This window comes from Saccopteryx bilineata, chromosome 1, assembly GCF_036850765.1.
Source record: "Saccopteryx bilineata isolate mSacBil1 chromosome 1, mSacBil1_pri_phased_curated, whole genome shotgun sequence".
NCBI lineage: Eukaryota > Metazoa > Chordata > Mammalia > Chiroptera > Emballonuridae > Saccopteryx > Saccopteryx bilineata.
In genome coordinates this window covers 112,057,804-112,077,854 of record NC_089490.1, presented here as the reverse complement: position 1 = coordinate 112,077,854, position 20,051 = coordinate 112,057,804, and the positions used below count along the sequence as shown (strand labels likewise).

At 36.8% G+C, this 20,051-nt stretch overlaps 1 protein-coding gene across 2 annotated transcripts in view; it reads left to right on the top strand.

The window, feature by feature from the left end:
• Nucleotides 1-16,366, top strand: part of LRP6 (LDL receptor related protein 6) — a 156,025-nt gene extending 139,659 nt beyond the window's left edge. For both annotated transcript variants that reach the window (XM_066264382.1, XM_066264372.1), the window contains 8 exons: nt 742-951; nt 3,465-3,590; nt 5,106-5,342; nt 5,802-5,912; nt 9,910-10,140; nt 11,355-11,491; nt 12,522-12,619; nt 15,744-16,366. In XM_066264382.1, the coding sequence (XP_066120479.1) occupies nt 742-951; nt 3,465-3,590; nt 5,106-5,342; nt 5,802-5,912; nt 9,910-10,140; nt 11,355-11,491; nt 12,522-12,619; nt 15,744-16,038 (1,445 nt within the window). In that variant the 3' untranslated portion in view covers nt 16,039-16,366. The remainder of the gene's footprint in view (nt 1-741; nt 952-3,464; nt 3,591-5,105; nt 5,343-5,801; nt 5,913-9,909; nt 10,141-11,354; nt 11,492-12,521; nt 12,620-15,743) is intronic.
• Nucleotides 16,367-20,051: the final 3,685 nt, after the last annotated feature.

Sequence of the window (20,051 nt, the reverse complement as noted above, 5' to 3'; positions counted from 1 at the left end):
TACCCTCTTCAACCTCACCCCACCCCTCCTTGCCCTCTGGTAGTTAGCATACTGTTGTCTTGTGTCTATGAGTTTTATTCTTTTTTCGTTATGCTTAATCCCCTCACGGTTTTCACTCAGCCCTGAAACCCCCTCCTCTGGGGGAAGCTATAGGGAGTGGGGGCGCATGTTCAGCACACTGTGGCAGAGCTTGCTCACAGTTCCTGTAATAGAATCATTTGCTTCTTCAGAGTCTGGATAACTCTGTTTGTAATGTTGTTGAAAGAATTTTACTTTGAGATGAGGCCTGAACCAGGTAAGTTTTGAGTCTTTTTTTTGTGTTCTGAGTGGGGTGAGGGTGAAGGGGTGCCTCACAGATGCCGCAGGTGTGAGTGGGGGACCAAGAGCAGAGAGCTCAGGCTCACCGCCACCTCTGCTTCATCTGGCCAGGGACCACTTTGATCTGTGTTTATATGTTAGAGCTTTTCATAAAATTTAACTTGAAAAATAGACATTTAAAAACTGCTGGAAGTTCTCTTTTACATTTCTGTTAATGAGAATATGTACTGGGTATGGGGCACACACTTGCTGTTGATTGCACTTGAATGTCTAGTCTGTTATCTGTTTTCTAGTATGTATATATCTGGTTTTCTAAGAATGATTCTGAAGTTTTGTAGTAGAGAGTTCTGATTTTTCCATAAATAATTGTTTAATATATAACTTGACGCTCATGAATTATTTCTGGTGAATGTTCTTTCCAAGGTGCTAACCGGATAGTATTAGAAGACTCCAATATCTTGCAGCCTGTAGGACTGACTGTGTTTGAAAATTGGCTGTATTGGATTGATAAGCAGCAGCAGATGATTGAGAAAATTGACATGACAGGTCGAGAGGGTAGAACCAAAGTCCAGGCTCGAATTGCCCAGCTTAGTGACATTCATGCAGTAAAGGAGCTGAACCTTCAGGAATATAGTAAGTGTTGATGGTATACTGCTAATTGTAGGATTTGTGTCTGTTGTAAGAAGTTAAGATAAAATTAAGATGTTATGACAAGATAACCTGGACTTGTTATCTTTGAATATATGTATCCTGATTTATTGATGTCACCTCATTAAAAAAATAAAATTATTAAAAAAAAAAAAAGAAAAAAAAATTAAGATGTTATTTTGTGTCTTTTTACCGCTTTATCTTGAAGATTTTCATGTACTTTTAGTTTTCCCATGTTTTTAAACTCTGACTTTTTAAAGCCTTATATTAAACTCCTCTGGGAGTTTTTTCAAATTAAATATCTTTTTCACATAAAACAGGAGTGGGGAAAAGGAATAGTCTTGCTCATTTTAAAAAATTTCCCCAGATACAGTGAAGGCTCTGCATGTCGTGGCTTCTCTTTTTCTCCTTCAGTCCCTTTAAGAATACTGACATAAAGCAAATATATATATTTATATCTATAGATGTACATACATATATTTGTTCACTGTACACCTCATAGTTCAGACAAAAGCAAAAATTATATTTCTGTAATGATGAACATAGTTATCATGGAATCCCTTTATGTTTGAGCAAAAGCAAAACAAACTAAAAATTAGTGTGTAAACTTGGAGAGTACTGTGCTTTAATAAGTGATTGTTCTTTTTCCCTCCTAGATAAAAGTTATACAATTCTCAGCTTAGAAAAGAAACCGTAAATATTACTTTATCTTAATTGAAAAATTGAAAGTGGCCTAATCAGATGGTGGTGCAGTGGACAGAGTGTAGGCCTAGGACATTGAGGACCCATGTTCAAAACCCCGAGGTTGCTGGCTTGAGTTTGGGGTCACTTGCTTGAGTGTGGGATCATAGACATGTCCCACATGGTCACTGGCTTGAAGCCCAGGGTGGCTGGCTTGAGCAAGGGGTCACTGGCTCGGTGTAGCACCCCCCCCACACACCAGTCAAGGAACATATGAGAAAGCAATGAATAACTGAGGTGCCACAAGTATGAGTTTTTGCTTCTCATCGCTCTTCCTTCCTGTCTGTCTGCCCCCCAAAAAAGAATAAAAAATTAAAAAAAGAAAAATTGAAAATGGCTGATTATGTTGGCCTAGTTGCCTATTAATAGGTGTCTGTAAACAGAAGTACCCTCATAGCAATAACTACTATAGGTCTTCCATGTTTGTACCAGGAATGCTAATGTTAAATGGAGGACTAAAGAGAGGACTATTGAAACTCTTGAACTTCTCAGCACAATGCTTTCAAATCAAATAGGAATATGAAAGGAAAATAGAGGAATAAGATCACCATTGCTTGTTCAAGTCTTTATTATGTTGCCACTATTTATGAACTTTAGAAGTTAATAGGTATTTAAGAATTCAAAAATTAATATTGTTGCCATTCTGTGTTATGACATTTAACTCATGCTAAACTTTTGATAGAAGTAAGGAAATAATGACAACAGTAACTAAGTTATTTCTTAGTTGGATCTCAGTTGTCATTTTCTGAATTTCTGGAAGGCAGTGATATCTTTTTAAGAAATAATTCAGCATTTAAATATGGTTTTATATTTGGGAAAACATTTTTTCAAATTTCTAATAACATTAAAGAGAAAGATTTTTGTTTAAGGTATCATGGAATTAAAGGTTGAGAAATGCTGCTGTATAGTTAGTGTAACCTAATCTAATGACTAATGTCTGTTCTGGGACATCTCTACATTAGAACAGTCTCAGCACACACTGAGCAGCACTGATGTGTCAGTGAAAAGAAAGGTAATAAATGGGCATCTACATTAGGTGTTGGTATTCGGTGATGACAAATGTCAAGTTGCTTTTAACACAAGGAAATAGCAATGATTTCATTAAATACAACCTATGAGACAGACTTTGAAAAGTTATCAGATGGTGTATTTATTTAATTTAACCCAAGTGTGAAGAAGTTAGAAACATTTGTAACATTGCAAGTTATCTTTTGCAGTTGACCAAGCAAATAATTGTGATTGTTTCTGGACGGTTATGTTCCATGTGAACTTAATCTTTTTCTTATAACAATTCTAACTTTCAGTGGATTTTTTATTAAAATATACTTTTTGAGTATAATCACCTTACCATTTAGAAAGGTAGAATTTCTGAGTTAAAAATATATAATTTGGAAGAGTTTTTATATGTTAAATAGAACAATATCCAGGTCTCAGCATTATCCCTACAAATTTTTTAGTTTCAATAATCATTTTCTTACAAAATTAACATGAGCTGTACCATAACCTTTCTTAAAATACTTGTAAATATTTGTATATGTAGATATTTTAAATATGTAAAAACAGTGTTTTGTGGTTTTAAATTGTCCTCATTTTCTTATAGATTGTGTAGGTATGGATGGAACAGGAATTATAGATGTATGAAAATGAAGTCCAATGTGATTTTACATTTGGTTTTCTTAATAATTTATAAATGATTGATTTTAACTGGGCTTTTCTCCCTCCCTCCATTTCTTTCTTCCTTTTCCTTTTTTTTGCAGGACAGCACCCATGTGCTCAGGATAATGGTGGCTGTTCACATATTTGTCTTGTAAAAGGAGACGGCACCACAAGATGCTCTTGCCCCATGCACTTGGTTCTGCTTCAAGATGAGCTGTCATGTGGGGGTAAACATGTTATTGTTTTTTTGTGCAAGTCTGAGTGCCAGTTAACATGTTTTAGAACTTATTAATTTAAATGAAAAAGAAAAAGACTTCTCCGCAGTGGCAAAAATTTAAAAGTAATCTGATTTCTAATGATAGGAAAATTATTAGGTAACTGAGGTTATATAGCTATGAAACCTTATGATCATAAGCTGATGTAAAAATGTAGCCCCCCCAAATCAGTGTTTTTTGCTATAAAATCTACATAGAATACATATGTCTATGAACAAAAATTGAAAGGACTTATACACTCAAGAAAAAAATGGAGAAGATGGTGTTATAAGAGTATTTAATTCTAACTTTTCTAAGGTTATTTATTTATTTATTTTTACGGAGACAGAGAGAGGGATAGACAGGGACAGACAGGAATGGAGAGATGAGAAGCATCAATCATTAGTTTTTCGTTGCGCATTGTGACACCTTAGTTGTTCATTGTTTGCTTTCTCATATGTGCCTTGACTGTGGGGCTATAGCAGACCGAGTAATCCCTTGCTCGAGCCAGTGACCTTGGTCCAAGCTGGTGAACTTTTGCTCAAACCAGATGAGCCCACGCTTAAGCTGGTGACCTCAGGGTCTCGAACCTGGGTCCTCGGCATCCCAGTCCTATGCTCTATCCACTGCACCACTGCCTGGTCAGGCTCTAAGTTTTTAAAAAAAATAAAATGTATTGAGTAGCCACTGTTAGGCGTTATGTTTAGGCTGCAGGAAATTTGAGGATCTTTTAGATGGTGCAGTTTAGTTGCGTAGATCAAATATATGCATGGTGAGAGTTAAACCCTGGAACTTGAAGTGACCCCCCCCATATCCCCCAGTAGCAAGTGTTGCACAACCATGTGAATGTACTTGATACTCTTTTAAATGGTGAACTTTTTATGTATCTTATATGCAATATTTTAAAAAACAAGTGTTTCCATATCAGAGTGTGTTAACTCTAATAAGGCAGATCTTAGAAAAATTTGCCTTTATGTAGTGATAACATAGATAAAACTGAATCAAGGATATCACCTTCCTTTTAGAAGTCTTTTAAAAGACCTTTGATGATTTTTCTTTACATTTAGTGATTTTGTATTATATGAATAGCAAGTTTTAGCTAATGTACTCAACTATGTTACCAACGCCCAAATCAAGACATACACCATTGTCATTAAGAAAAATACTTGTGTCGATTAGCAGCCATTTCTCCTCTTCTAGAAGTAACCACTATTGTGATTTCTATCCCCACAGTTTAGATATGCCTGTTATTGAACTTTACATAAGGAATCGTGATGCATGTACTCTTCTAATGTCTGGATTCTCTTGCTTGATAAAATATTCTTAAGCTACATGTGTACAGTGGATTGTATCAGTTTCTTTCTTTGTAATCTAGTTTAAAGTGTTTTGTATATGTTGATTATTAAATGAGCTTCAGTCAGGTGTGTTTGTACCTCTGTGTGACAGTTACTTTGTTTTTGTCACTCCCCTCCCCCTTGTTCATTGAAGAACCCCCAACATGTTCTCCTCAGCAGTTTACTTGTTTCACGGGAGAAATTGACTGTATCCCTGTGGCTTGGCGGTGCGATGGGTTTACAGAATGTGAAGACCACAGTGATGAGCTCAATTGTCCTGTATGCTCAGAGTCCCAGTTCCAGTGTGCCAGTGGGCAGTGTATTGATGGTGCTCTCAGATGCAATGGGGATGCCAATTGCCAGGACAAATCAGATGAGAAGAACTGTGAAGGTATCTAAAAATTTTAAGACCTGGTTATATAGTCCTTTTTCCATTAAGTTATTTGCAGTTCAGAATGTCGCTTTGGTTCAATAATAGAGTTGTTTCCAATGAACTCTTAATTAGTGAATTTATTTCAATGTAAAATAATTTCATTATTTTCTTTTCTCTTCCACTAACCCTTAATATGGTTAAAACACAAACAAACAAATTCTTTGGAATTTTTTAGTGTCTAGAAATGCATATAAAATTTTTTAATTCTTAACAGAATTATTAGTGAATGATGAAATTTAACATAAATAACAAAATAAATATCCTGCTGGATTGCCTTTTCCCTTGATAATGCCAATCCTCCAAGAATAAAAGTCTAATTTGTTTTCATTTGTACCCACAAAGTACTTTTTGACTCTTGCTACTATTTGGCTTTACAATATAGTAAAAATAAGAGAGCTATTTGCATTTCCCCCCCAGTACTTTGTTTAATCGATCAGTTCCGCTGTGCCAATGGTCAGTGCATTGGGAAACATAAGAAATGTGACCATAGTGTGGATTGCAGCGACAAATCAGATGAACTGGATTGCTGTAAGTAGGACTAATACCTATATATTACTCTTCAGGGAGAATTTTTAAAATGTGTTTTCTTGTTCTTTATGTGTGAGATTCACTTGTAACCTCTCTTTCCTTATTAAGAAACAAATATTAATGTATTAAACTAGTTATTTGTACCAGGGATTTTTTTTGTTTTCTTCTTAATAATTCCTTAGAAGATAGCAGTTTTCTTATGCACAAAAATTTTCACAGAAACGTTTAATAAACAGAACAAAATAAACATTATTTTGTCAACTAAAGTTAAGAAAATTTGAAACAATGCAGAGATTTACCTTGGAGATACTACGGGTTCAGTTCCAGACAACCACAATAAAGTGAATATTACAGTAAAGCGAGTCAAACTAACTTTTTGGTTTCCCAGTTCATATAAAAGTTATTTTGCGTTATATTGTAGTCTGTTAAGTGTGCAATAGCATTGTCTTAACAAATATTGTACAAACATTAATTTTAAAATGTTTTATTGCTAAAAAATGCGAACTGTCATCTGAGCCTGTTTGCAAATTGTGCTAATATTCAATGTAGGGTTGCTGCAGACCTTTAATTTGTAAAAATCCCCACAAAATCTGTGATGTACAATAAAGTAAAGTGTACAGTGTACTAAAATGAGGTGTGCTTATAGATATGTGGAACTCGGTCAGTTGCAAACTTAAGACTTTTTGAACATTAGTTTGTCTTTAACATCTCCCATATTTTTCTTGACTTGTTTCCACTAATCTCTCAGTGACTTTAAGAGCTTTCTTAAAATGAAGGCTGAGAATTCTTGTACCAACATATTCCCATAGGTAACAACATATTTCTATAGGCCTAGAGACTAGGCTGAATAGCCTGTAGTTTTTTCGGGGTTGACCATGAAGAACTATTGACCAGTACCCTAACATGTAATATATCCAGAATTGATAAACTTAGCTCTGAATGGAATTGAGCATAAGCCAGGTCAATGCTGTTAAAACTGGTTTAATGGAATTTAAGAAGAACTCATTTAAAAACTAATCTTAGTAAAGATTTTAAGCTGACAGTTTTATAAATTCAAATGGGATACTTACTAAGACTTATAGAATCTATTCAGTTATTCATTAAGCATTTACTGGATATCTGCTATGTGCTGAGGATATAGGATACCTGTACCAAGTTTCTCAAAGTCCTCTGTGGTTGAGGTAGTAATAATATTAGGGCTTTTAAAGCTAGGCAGATGGAATTGAATTCTAGTACCACCTCTTCCCACCAAATTTTTCATGTTAAACCTTAGTTTCTTCATCTTTGGAATGAAGATAATATTTAGCTGGGGGAAAATGAAATGATGTAATGTATATAAAACAGCTTGACTCATAGAAGGTACTATTGGTAACGAGTGTGATAAGTGATATCACATGTGCTATAACAGAGATCTCTACAAGTAGTAGCATAGAGAAGAGAGTGGTCAAATTTGTAGGAATCAAGATATGACTCATCAGTGAACACTTTAGAAAAATGGTGTAGATTTTTTATCATGCAGATAAGTGGAGAGATTAAATTGCAGGCAGAGGAAATATCCTATTCAAAAGCAGAGTGAAATAGGCACCTTTGGGAAACTACATGGGAAAATGGGACTGCCAAAATACATGCTACGTTATGAGGGGTGTCAGCAAGACATATGTAAAGGTAAGATCACAGAGGACTTTGCTTTCTTTTGAAAAGCCTAGACAGTATAAAGTAGAGCCATTGAACAACATAAGGACTGACATGGCTATGTGATTGTGAAAGTTGTGAGGCAGAGGATTGGAGGTAATAAGATTATAGTCAGAGAAATCTGTTAGACTGGTTGCTTTCATACTTCTTTAACCAAATCAAGAGGACACAAAGACATGGGTGCACACATAAATATGTCATACAACAGTATTTCTCTGTATTAGGTAGGATGCATTCTTATCTCTTCTGATTTAAAATGCTAGTTGCAATCCACCAAGTTGTTTTTACCATCCAATGACTTGCGGCCTATAATTTAAAAATACTTGGGGAGACTATTATAGTTTAGGTAGAAGATGATGAAGATATAACTCAAACAGTGGTGGTAAAGATAGGTTTAAGCGTTATTTAGGAAATAAAATAGGAAAGCTTTAGTAACCATTTAGATGTAGTTGGTAAGTTTAGGTTAATGCACAGATATCTCATTGAGTAACTGGAGTCATTAACTAGAATATATGGCAGGGACTGAAAAGGGAAAGTATCATTCCGTATCTTGGCTGCAGATGTAATGTTTGGCTGATGAATTTATTTTTGTTTTTAATTTAATTGAGATGTCTTTAATTTGCCAGATGCATCTCATTTATTTATAATTTGCTTTAACCCTGGAATCTAGGAAGCCTGACAGATATATGATGGTGATGAGTTGAGTTTGAATATGTTGCATTAAAAGTTGCCCATGGGATATCCCCCGAAGCTCTTTAGGAAGTTGTTGACCATGCGGGTCTGTAGCTCGAGAGAAAGATTTGGGCATTCCTTTAGTGGTAATTAAAGCTGAAGCAGGGGATAAAATCTCCTATGAGACTTAAGTAAAGGAGGAAGGTAGTAGGGGGTAGACAGAACTCTGGGAAGCACCCGTACTTAGGAGGCAGACAGAAGAGAATGAAGCTGACAGAAGGAAACAGAAAGAATAATCAAAGATAGTGAAACTAAAAGGGTGGTATCTTAGAAGAATATTGATTAAACATTTTTAAGGAAAACAAGAGCCAGCAGTATTGAAAGTATAGAGAGGCCAGTGAGATGAAGGGGTCATTGGATATGGTAAAGGAGAGAATGTTGACCTTTGCCAGACTAGTTTCAGCATAGTGGTGAGTATAGAAGTCTGATTTCAGTGAGTTAAGATGTGACCCAGAGACTATTGGAGATAATGAGTGTAAACTATTCTTTCTTGAAGCTTGGCATTAGAAAGGAATGTCAGGTCACCAAGAAGGAATAAAAAGAAATGGTTGCTTGCTTATAGGATCAAGGAGAGTCAGTGCCTCAGATACCGTAGATGAAATATGTAACTGGCAGCACCTGTGTACTGTGTAAGTTAGTGATGTTATTTTTCTCATTTGTTTAATCTATAAGAAGGTGGGTTTAGTTATGTAGATGGGAGATTTGAGGTAAAATGAGGCAGAAGGAAGGTTTTTAAAGGATCTGCTGTTGTGAGTTTAGTCTGACTATTCTAAATGGAAGTATTTTCCTTGTATATCATAGAGTAATGCTCTACATGGATGAACTCTTTTGCTCTTTCCTTTAATATTGATGCCTCTGCTTCTGAAGCCTCAGATAGCTGAGGGGTTCCTTGAAGGTGGAGGCAATGGGCAGGGTCCTTCTCTAGCGCCCTCAAGCTCTTGGCCTTCTGAGTCCTTAAGTATCAAAGCCCTGTTCCTTTCCCTCAGGCAGCTAGACTAGCCAGGAAGTCGACAGCATACTGGGCTTGAGAGCTAATGCTCATCTTTAGTTTCTAATTTCCTTCCACTAGGCCCAAATGTCACTTTGCAAACCTGAAATCAAGCTCAGAGTTGCTTTTGGCTTCACCATTCCAGATAAAACATTTAATGACTTTTCTAGGTTCATCCCTTCTGGCCCTAAATTTACTCTGAGATTCCAAAATAAGTTTGTTGATTTTTATGATATACAGAATGAAGTAGGATAGATTTTATAGGTATATGCGTTGAAAACTTCTTAATGGAGTTTAACTCTATAATTCACTCAACATCTTTGTTTTCGTCATTTACGATATGCTTCCTGGTGCGTTGTTTTAATTTATTTCTGTCTTTTCTTTACCGATAGTTCTTTTGTTTCCTAATGATAACATTTATCCATAATCCGTGGGGCATGTGTGTATATATATTCATAAAAAAGAAAATGTTTATAAGTTGTCTTCATTAGCTTCACACTCTGCTCGCAAGCCCTCTTTTTGATTACTACTTTGAATCTACAGTGGCTTTTTTCATTATATAACTGTACTGTATTCATATTTTAGACCCAACTGAAGAGCCAGCACCACAAGCCACCAATACAGTTGGTTCAGTTATTGGAGTAATTGTCACTATTTTTGTGTCTGGAACCATATACTTTATCTGCCAGAGGATGTTGTGTCCACGTATGAAGGGAGATGGAGAAACCATGACTAATGACTACGTGGTTCATGGACCAGCCTCTGTGCCCCTTGGTTACGTGCCACACCCAAGCTCTTTGTCTGGGTCTCTTCCAGGTGAGTTCAAACTGATCTATTGAAAATCAAATCTTGGGTCCTGGCAAGTTTCCGAATTTTGCATAATTGTAACAGCATAATGTCCAAAGTCTATTTCAAACCAGACCATGTTAGATTTTAAAAATAATAAGAACAAATGCTCTGTACACAAAAGACCTGAGGTATAGTTGGTGGAAACTGTCAAAGGATATAAAGTAAATACATATGCAAACATTTGTATATACTGCATATACCACATTTCTGGACATATGCTACTAAAAGTAACTCGGCTACTCTTTTGGTGAAAAGGCATAAACTACAGTTCTTTAGGTTCACTACCCAGTGCCTTCAGGACTACTGAACCCAGAAATTAAAGGAGGCCAAAAAATAGACTAAGAGTTTTTTTAGCAAACAAATATTTGGAAATAGCTGGGTGAATGCAAGGAGGAATATAGTGTCTTATGTTTTCTTCTAGCTTTAAGTGAGGACAGTTGGACTAGGATTTATCCGAGCATAGCCAAGTAGCCAGAGGTGCTATGCTTGGGTAGACCATGTTGTTCTAGAGAAATCCAACTTATCACTGCTTTCTGGTGCCCTTCGTGCAAAGAAGCCTCTTTGTTTTAATGAATATGGAGGAGATTCTGAGAATAAGAATTTATTCTGGGTATAACTAAGTAAACAAACTTGATTTTTAAACTATTAATGATAACTATTCTGTGTAGCTATATACCTATTTGCAGTTTGTGGAATTTAGGAAGTCATTTAATAAAAATAGAGTTTTTCTTTAGCGTTGGTGGTTGTGATGACAATATTTGCATCCAGTAACTAAAGAAATAGTATTCTATACTTTGTATTTATGCCCTTAAAAGTGGATTTAGTTTCCTTGTGAGCAAATCTATATAGTCTATGCTATTTCACAACCTTCACTTTCCATAGCCCTCAAATCCTCTTAAGAGGTTGAAAACCTCCCATTTCATCTCATTTTGAAGAGCTCTGCTTCCATCCTAGGGCAGATTGGGGGGCAGGGTGGGGAGAATGGGAGCTGTTCACTTTCAGAGAACATTCGTTTCCCTTCTCCAGTAAGTGTTTTCAATTATTATTAGAAAAGGGGCATAAATTGCTTAAAAGTCAAACTCTCTGACTGTTGGTATTTATAATCCTAATATTGAATAAAATGGTGTCATGTATTTTTATAGATCTTATTCATCTTCAGTATTTGCCCTCCTCCATTTTAGGAATGTCTCGAGGTAAATCAATGATCAGCTCCCTCAGCATCATGGGGGGAAGCAGTGGACCCCCTTATGACCGAGCACATGTCACAGGAGCGTCATCAAGTAGTTCTTCAAGCACCAAAGGCACTTACTTCCCTGCAGTAAGCAGCCTGTTTCCCTTTGTTTCACTCTGAATGCTAAGATACATAGGACCTTAAATTTTAAATTCATTGAAATGTGGGGGGTACTCAGTGATGGTAGTGTGAGAAGTTTTTTAGTATAGAATTTAGGCAAATAAGGTTCAAAGAAGGCTTTTCCATCACCATATGAGTACTTATAAATCTTTATTTTTACTGTGTAGTAACCAGCATATTTGAAAGCACTGAACATGGATTCCTATTTGGTAAAAGTAGAACTATTGAATAGTACCTCCTGAGAGGCTTCATTCCATGACCTCCCAAAAGAGGAAGCACATGGTGTTTCTCCTGAGTCAGTAATTTATTTTTAAATGATTATAATTTAAAAAAAAAATCAAAATCCAGCTATACTGAAGTTAAACCAATGATTTATAGAGTATCTTCTCATCACCTTGAGCTGTTTAGCGATGGTGAAGTTGTGTCTTAAAGAGTAGAGAGCCAGAGGCCCTGGCTGGTTGACTCAGTGATAGAGTGTTGGCCCGGTGTGTGGAAGTCCCGGGTTTGATTCCCGGCCAGGGCACACAGGAGAAGTGCCCATCTGCTTCTCCACCCTCCTCCCTCTCCTTTCTCTCTCTCTCTCTCCTTTCTCTCTCTCTCTCTCTCTTCCCCTCCCTCAGTCAAGGCTCCATTGGGACAAAGTTGGCCTGAGCACTGAGGACGGCTCCATGGCCTCCACCTCAGGCACTAGAATGGCTCTGGTTGCAATGGAGCAACAGCCCAGAGGGGCAGAGCATCACCCCCTGGTGGGCATGCCGGGTGGATCCCGGTCAGGTGCATGTGGTAATCTGTCTCAGCCTCCCCGCTTCTCACTTAAGGGAAGAAAAAAAAAGAGTAGAGAGCCAGAAACCTAAAGTCAATTATTTGGAAAGGAAAGATTGTCCTAGTAGTGTAAAGGGAAGGAATATGAACAGAAAGGAAAGAAGTTGAAAGTCTGATAGTATCTGTCTGGGATAGAACATTGTTATTTTAATAATTTCATTATTTTCCCTTTTAGATTTTGAACCCTCCGCCATCCCCAGCCACAGAGCGATCACATTACACTATGGAATTTGGTTATTCTTCAAACAGTCCTTCCACTCATAGGTCCTACAGGTAATACACGTCCTCCTCTAATATAAATTGAAGTATTTAGTAGAAGGACAGAAAATTCCAGTTGTGGGCTTGATATAGCCCCAAGTGAGTAGATGATGGTCACTGAGAGAAAACAGGCTTGTCTTGGTAATGTTGACATTGCCCCTACCACAAATTCTTTTCTTTCATGGCATTATACATTTTTGAAAAGAGAGTCACAAATGCTGGTTTTTTGAATAATAGAGTTTTCAGTGCTTTGGCAATATTCTAAGGAAAAGTTATCCATCAAAATGACTGATTTCAAAATGGGTTACTGCTCAGGTTAGGTTTGATTGATAATCTGAGGATTAAGTATTGGGATAAGACCATGTGTGCTTCAGAGAGTTGAGAGAGTTCTAAAACAGCTGAGATATTAAGAGTACAATTTGAGAGAAACTCAAGTCCAGCCCTTGGTTACATGTTATGATGACCTGAGTTATTTCTCATATAGTTGTGTGGACTAGATCACTGCTCACTAAAATAAACAAAATGTATCTGTAAGTTAAAAAGGGGGACTATGTGGGCTCGCCCTCCAGGGAACACACCATACATGTCCCTTCTTCCCCATCCCCTCTGCCCTTCTCCCCTTTTCCCCCCTCTCCTCCCTCCCACTCCCTGCCACCGGGTGTGTATTTCCTAAACTTAAAGGATCCCCAGTGAGACTTGCAGCCAGGGGAGCAATGGGCAGCTGCAGCTCATTCCAGGCTAACCCCGAGCCTGTGTCCAAGGCCTCCTTTTCTCCTGACTTCCCAGGGTAGGCTCATTTCCTTTCTCATTTCCTATTCTAGGCCCTTCTTGTTTCACTGTCCCCAGCTTTTAAAAACTTTAAAAATTAAAAAAAAAAAGGGTGGGGAATAAATAGGCCCTTGTGCTGGTTTGTGACTCTGTAGAGCATAGTGAGCAGGTGAACACTAGTACTAGTGTGTTGCCCATACTTTCCCCTCTTACTTGAAAGGCCAGCAGTACAAGAGTTTGATATGATATTCTCTGTCTAAACCCTTAGTGCCCAGTATTTATCGGCATTCCTCAGGTACCTTTTGTCTTCTAGATAAGGTGTTTCCTAGCATTGCAGTCAGATTCCCCTATGTAAAATGTGGATGTATAGAAATCAAGTGGAAACTGTTTATAGCACCTCTTTTAGAATTCTCATTTCAGTTCATAGATAAGACTATTTGAGATAGGTTTGACTCTAAACTGATTTTTACATTTTATTGTAAGTGTTGCTTTCCCTGAAACAAGTTTGTTCTAAAAGCCAAAATAGAGACAGAAATCTGAAAAATGAAAGAGGAAAGACCTAAAATTTTAAATTTCTTTAAATTGAATAAAACACTGATTAAAATGAACGTAATTATCTCAAAAATAATCATTTAATCATTTCTAACATCTCAAGCCAGTTGGTTTCTTTTGAATGGAACATTTTATAATTTGTTGAGATTTTTGTCTAAACTGGAACTTAATTTTGTTAATTCTGGTTTGTTTTTTCCATTTCTTCGTGTTTTTTCCTCATGAAAATGGAAATGTTGGGCCTTTTAAGTGTTGAACCAGTCTGACCTTTGGTGACGCAGTGGGATAAAGTGTTGACCTGGAACCCTGAGGTCGCCAGTTCGAAACCCTGGGCTTGCCTGGTCAAGGCACATATGGGAGTTGATGCTTCCTGCTCCTCCCCCCCTTCTTTGTCTCTGTCTCTCTCTGTCTGTCTGTCTCTCTCTCTCCTAAAAATTGAATAAAGTCTTTAAAAAATTTTTTTAAAAAATGTTGAGCCAAGGAATTTTTACCAAGGATTGAAATTTGATTGGATAGAGAGATAAGACCTAAAAAATACTATAACATCATGTCAATATTGGTAGTAAACAAACAAAATAAAAACCTGCACCGCAGGTTACGTAAGTTTTGGTCTTTTGGCAGCCTTTTCTTTTGAGGCAAGTCCTACTAATACCAAATGATTATTATTACCTCTGCACTCTACCCCTGGGTCGTCTGGGTTGTTCCTGCAGTTTTGCAGTTGCTCTTGCCCCTCTCTTGCAATTACTTTGATGACAAAGCATTATGAGATTTACTTTACTATATTTAGAATATAAAGGGTGTAAGAAGTTGCAGGCAGAAGTAGAAATGTTAGAAAAACCAGCACGTCAAGTCAGCTCTTATTTTCACAGGTATAAATCTTCTCTTTTGAATGCCTTTTTCTTTAGTTAGCCATGTACAAACTTTATTAATTGCTATAGATTACTTGAAAAGGCAGATCAACAAATGTAAGAAATGAGTTAGGCCAAACACATATTAGAGAATTCACTGGTCCTATGTGGATATTTAGAATTTATTTTGATGTTTGGTTAATGTTGCTTTTTGAACAATATGCCTGTCTATACACAAAGAGTCAAACTGTCTCTGAAACAGCCATTTCCTTTTGCTGATGATAACAGTAAGGGATAGTTAGTCCCCTTAGGCTGTTTGTAGTGCTCAGTCTGACTTGTATTGATGGTATTTGATTTTTAAAGAGAGAATGAAGTGTTCAGACGTTGTTAAATTATTCAGGTAAATTATAGAGCAGATAAAGAATGTTGAGGGAATGTTAACATGTTTGAGTAGTGTAAAACTGTGAGGACCCATTCTTAGGACACGAAGTGACAGAAATTGGTGAGGCTCACTATATATAATACAGTATAGTATAATGTAGTATAGTATAATTATAATATATAATATAATATAATATGATATAATATAATATAAAATATAAATGCTGAATGTGTAATTGAGAGATTTTCCAAAGATAACCATTAAGCACAAATTTGACTAGTTCTTTCTTATTTCATGATACAGTTTAACTTAAAGCTATAAGAGCACATCCAGGGTCTAGATTGAGTTCCCTTCTACATTTGGACAAATCCTGTCTATTTTTATTTGCCTCTAATCACATTTTATTTGCAAGTATAAAATACGTGCTATCTTCCACTTCTAATCTGCCATTGAAAATTGCCTCTCAGTCTGTGCAAATGTAAAGTAGCTTATTATCTTCAAGGTAAAGCTTACATCTGATACCTCTGTATTTTGATAGGGAAAATCCCTTTTCTCAAAAACTAATTCTCCTTTTGATCTCCTCCCTTACCAGCTACAGGCCATACAGTTACCGGCACTTTGCACCCCCCACCACACCCTGCAGCACAGATGTCTGTGACAGTGACTATGCTCCCAGCCGGAGAATGACCTCAGTGGCAACAGCCAAGGGCTACACTAGTGACTTGAACTATGACTCAGAGCCTGTGCCCCCACCTCCCACACCCCGAAGCCAGTACTTGTCTGCAGAAGAGAACTATGAAAGCTGCCCACCTTCTCCATACACAGAGAGGAGCTACTCTCATCACCTCTACCCTCCGCCCCCATCTCCCTGCACAGACTCCTCCTGAGGGGGGGCCCTCCTCCTCTGACTGCCTCCACCAGAAATGTATGGATTTGGTTGAGATCTGGAGGGGGGGAGGGAGATACTAGAGAAGGATGAGGCAGACCATGTACAGTTAAAAATTATAAATGGGTTAGGGAATACTGGAGATATTTGTACAGAGGAAAAGGATATTTATATATTTTCTTAAAACAGCAAATTTGCTGCTTGTGCCATAAAAATTTGTATAAAAATAAATTTGTACTAAAAGTTTTATTTTTGCAAAATACACAAAGCATGCCTTAAACCCAGTGAAGTGACTGAGTACAAAGAAAACAGGAATAATAAAGGCATCAGTGACCAGGAATGTCTGGGCTTTATTGATACCAAAAAAAAAAAAAAAAAAAAAAAAGAAGAAGAAGAAGAGAAGAAGAAGGAAAAGAAATTTAAGTCCATGTCAGAGCAGCAAACCATAGATACTTGGAAGTAGCCAAATAGCCTTCATGTTAACTAACATTTGAGGGCCAACAAATTTAAGAAATCGTGGAAGAAATACAAGGAATTAGTACTAATTTGGGGCATAGGGCTTTGTTTTTTCTAGAAATCCACAATTTTAATGACGAAAATAGATATTTATAGAAGTCCATTGTAGGTGTTGCTGTTGCAGGTGACACACACGGCTTTCTACGGGAGGCGTCCCTGCGTGGAGCTGCAGCAGCTCTTTCAAACACTCTTTTCTCTGGTTGTTCTCACCTTGCGTGCCCTCCAGCAGCTCTGTAGGCCATTCTGCCAAGATATGATTTATTCAGAGCTTTTTATCTGAGGATTAATTAAATGGAATTTTCTAAGTTAAGGTTTCATTTCAATATTTATACTGGCTCCGTTCCCCTTATAGGCTTAGCTCTTCAATTTGACTGCTGTTTTCGCATAATGATCAAAGTAAGACATATCATTGCTCCTCTTCTAAGATTGTTTTAATGCTCATTAAACTGTCTTTTTACAACACATATAGACAATGTTTAAGAATTACAAATTTAATCATTATGTTTTTGTTGTAAATTAATCATATATCCTTGCAGTACTTTCAGCATATAATATCACAATATGAAATAATTTTTATATATATTTTTTTCTTCTAAAAATATTTAAGTATGTTCCGGTTAGAGACAATCTGTGTAAAAGGAGAATTTTTTGTTACTAGATTTCCCTTTATTAACTGTTTGTGACACTTTAATGTTCTTTAGGCCTATTTTTCTCAGAATGATGTCTACATATATACCTCTCCTAATGTGTGACATGAGTTTAATATCTTTGTTACTTAATGTGAATGTTAGATTTTTTTCAAATTATCCGCAAATTATCCTTATAATCACCTCTTATATATCTTTATGTGTGTTCTCTCTTATCACACTATGGATTTAGATGATTTAACAAATTTAATGCTCCAGATAAAATGAGACGGCAAACTGTTAGCTTCTCAGCTGTCAGAGCTCGGGTTGAGGGGGCTGATGGAAGGCTCCCAGGTACTCGGCGGCTGCGTGGTCCTGGAGCAGCTGCACCTTCCGCACGAGGGCTGACTTGTGGGACGATTCTAGTGCTGCTCCACTACCTTGCCAGAAGTTTGTTTCCTGCTTTTCACATGTTTTCAGCATTTTTCTGCTAACATTGAATGTGTTTTTAAGCTAATGTATTTTTTTAACCTTAATAGATGTTGGTCAGTTAGTTATTGAATGGTTTTTTTAAAAAAAAATTCTGTCTTGCTGAGGCCTTTCTGAATTACAGGGCCCAAGAGAAAACAATGGAAGAAAGGGTTCAGAATACAGGCAAGGGTGAAGTAATTCTTTAAGCAATTAAAAAATACCTAACCTTTTTAGAGAGAGAAAAAAAAAATGTGGTTTCAGAATAATGCTTAGATTGTTGGAAACACCTTAGAAGAATCAGGTGCACTTGACTTTGCATATAAGTAAATGGTGACCCACCAGCACCTTGCACTTCAGTCAGACAAGCGTCCACTCTTCCTGTTAACAGAGTACTCACAACCTAACAGAATGGACATGGATGTTGCATTCTGTGACACACGGGGCACTTGATGCTTAAATGAAGATGGAAAGGTTAGCAATAACTGGGTGTCAGAATTTGCGAATTCTATATGTTTACATTTTTAATGTGCATCTTTATCTGGTGGGCTTCCCATGTGGAAACTTGCACTATAATGAACTAAGAAGAATATTGCCTTGTTTTATCTCAGTCCAAGTGCTTGTGCTGCGATGGCAATGGCCTCTTCTTGCAAAATGCTCATTTGTGTGCCAATTTGAAATTATTTGAAGGCAGTTCAGCTTAATCTCAGAATCCTCTTTCTGGGGTAGTTGAGATGGATTTTTAATATTTTGGGGAGTACCTTTAAAATGAGAGAATTGTCAGAATTCAGGAAAGATTGATTGGCCTCAGGTTATATGGACAGTTAAGCTTAAGTAAACTCTTGATTTTTAAACACAAGAGCTTTAATTAGAAACATTAAAAAACATGAGAGTGCAAATTAGGGGGAAAGTAAGAAAGGGTTTTTGAATTTGGTGTATTGCTAGTCATTATCTATGGGGGAAGGGGGAAATGAATAAAATTTCATTAGATTCCTTAAATTAAAAAGTATTTATTTTAGCCTGACCTGTGGTGGCGCAGTGGATAAAGCGTTGACCTGGAAATGCTTAGGTCGCCGGTTCGAAACCCTTGGCTTGCCTAGTCAAGGCACATATGGGAGTTGATGCTTCCTGCTCCTCCCCTCTTCTCTCTCTCCTTTCTAAAATGAATTAAAAAAAAGTATTTATTTTCAACATGTCTTAACCCTTTGAGTAGTACGAACGTTCATGTACGTCCTCATGCCTCCTGACCATCCAGTGTATAATCATACAAAAATTTTTATTATAAAAATGTGAAAGGCAACATTAAAAAAAGGCAAATGTATATTCTTCTTGTTTCCATAAATTGGTTATCAAACATTTTAAGTTAATAAAATTGTAACTAGAACTAATTTCATTTTTCGAAAAAAACACACTACTCAAAGGGTTAAAGTATGCGCACCTATTGATAAGATCAGAATTATCTGAGAAATTAACTTGAGCAGAGCATATGTTGTGTGCACTAGAGTAAGCTATTCCACATTGAAATGGTCTTTTATGACCCTGAACTTTTCTAACTTTGAACTTGGCTCCGAGCGCTAGTCTTCTGAACAGTGTGGCCCAAGGGGTGTTGCTCTGAACCTTTAATAGATTTGAGAACAACTGTTCTAAATGGATGATATGTATTTAGAAATCTAATATAGGAGGGTCAGTTGCAAGGGGGTGATTTGAGCAATGAGATTTTAGGGTGTTTGAGGATTGCATTTTTTCGTTTAAAAATACTCAAGTCAATAATTTGTATAAGACCTCATTCAATATTAGGATATTAAAATAGCCTCCAGTTGTATTAGGTAGCTGTTCATTTTTGGGGAAAATCTTTTTGTTTTTGTGGTAAAGGCACATTAATGAAGAATACTTCAGTCACGGTTAGTAGCTATCCCTCACCTAGCCTGTGAATGAACTGTGTGTATGTGATCTGGTACCAGTGATAGTGGTACCTTAGCCAATCTTAACTTCTGGAACTAGAGAGGCTCTCCTGCAGTAGATGCCCAGCTGCTGTTTCCCCATCTCATCCTGTGGCTAGATTAGATGCTTAGAAATGTTGTTTTTAAATTGTTTTATCTCTTGCAGGAGAAAATGTTCCACTCCATTAATTAGTATGCTGTCAGAGCTGCATATCGGTTACCATTTCATATCTGACAGAATTCAGAAATAAAAACCTTGGGCTTTTCAAACCTCAGATATGTTGTGCTTTATTAAATTACGTAAGATGTCTGGAGTGTGAATAGGAGTATGTGATTATCAGTTGCCTGACATATTTGGACTTCTATAAATAAGACTGTACACTATGTGTAGACATAAACTGAGTCATAAAGAAGTTTATTATCAGGTGTTTTTAAGACATGCTCTCAGAATTTTTAAACTCAAG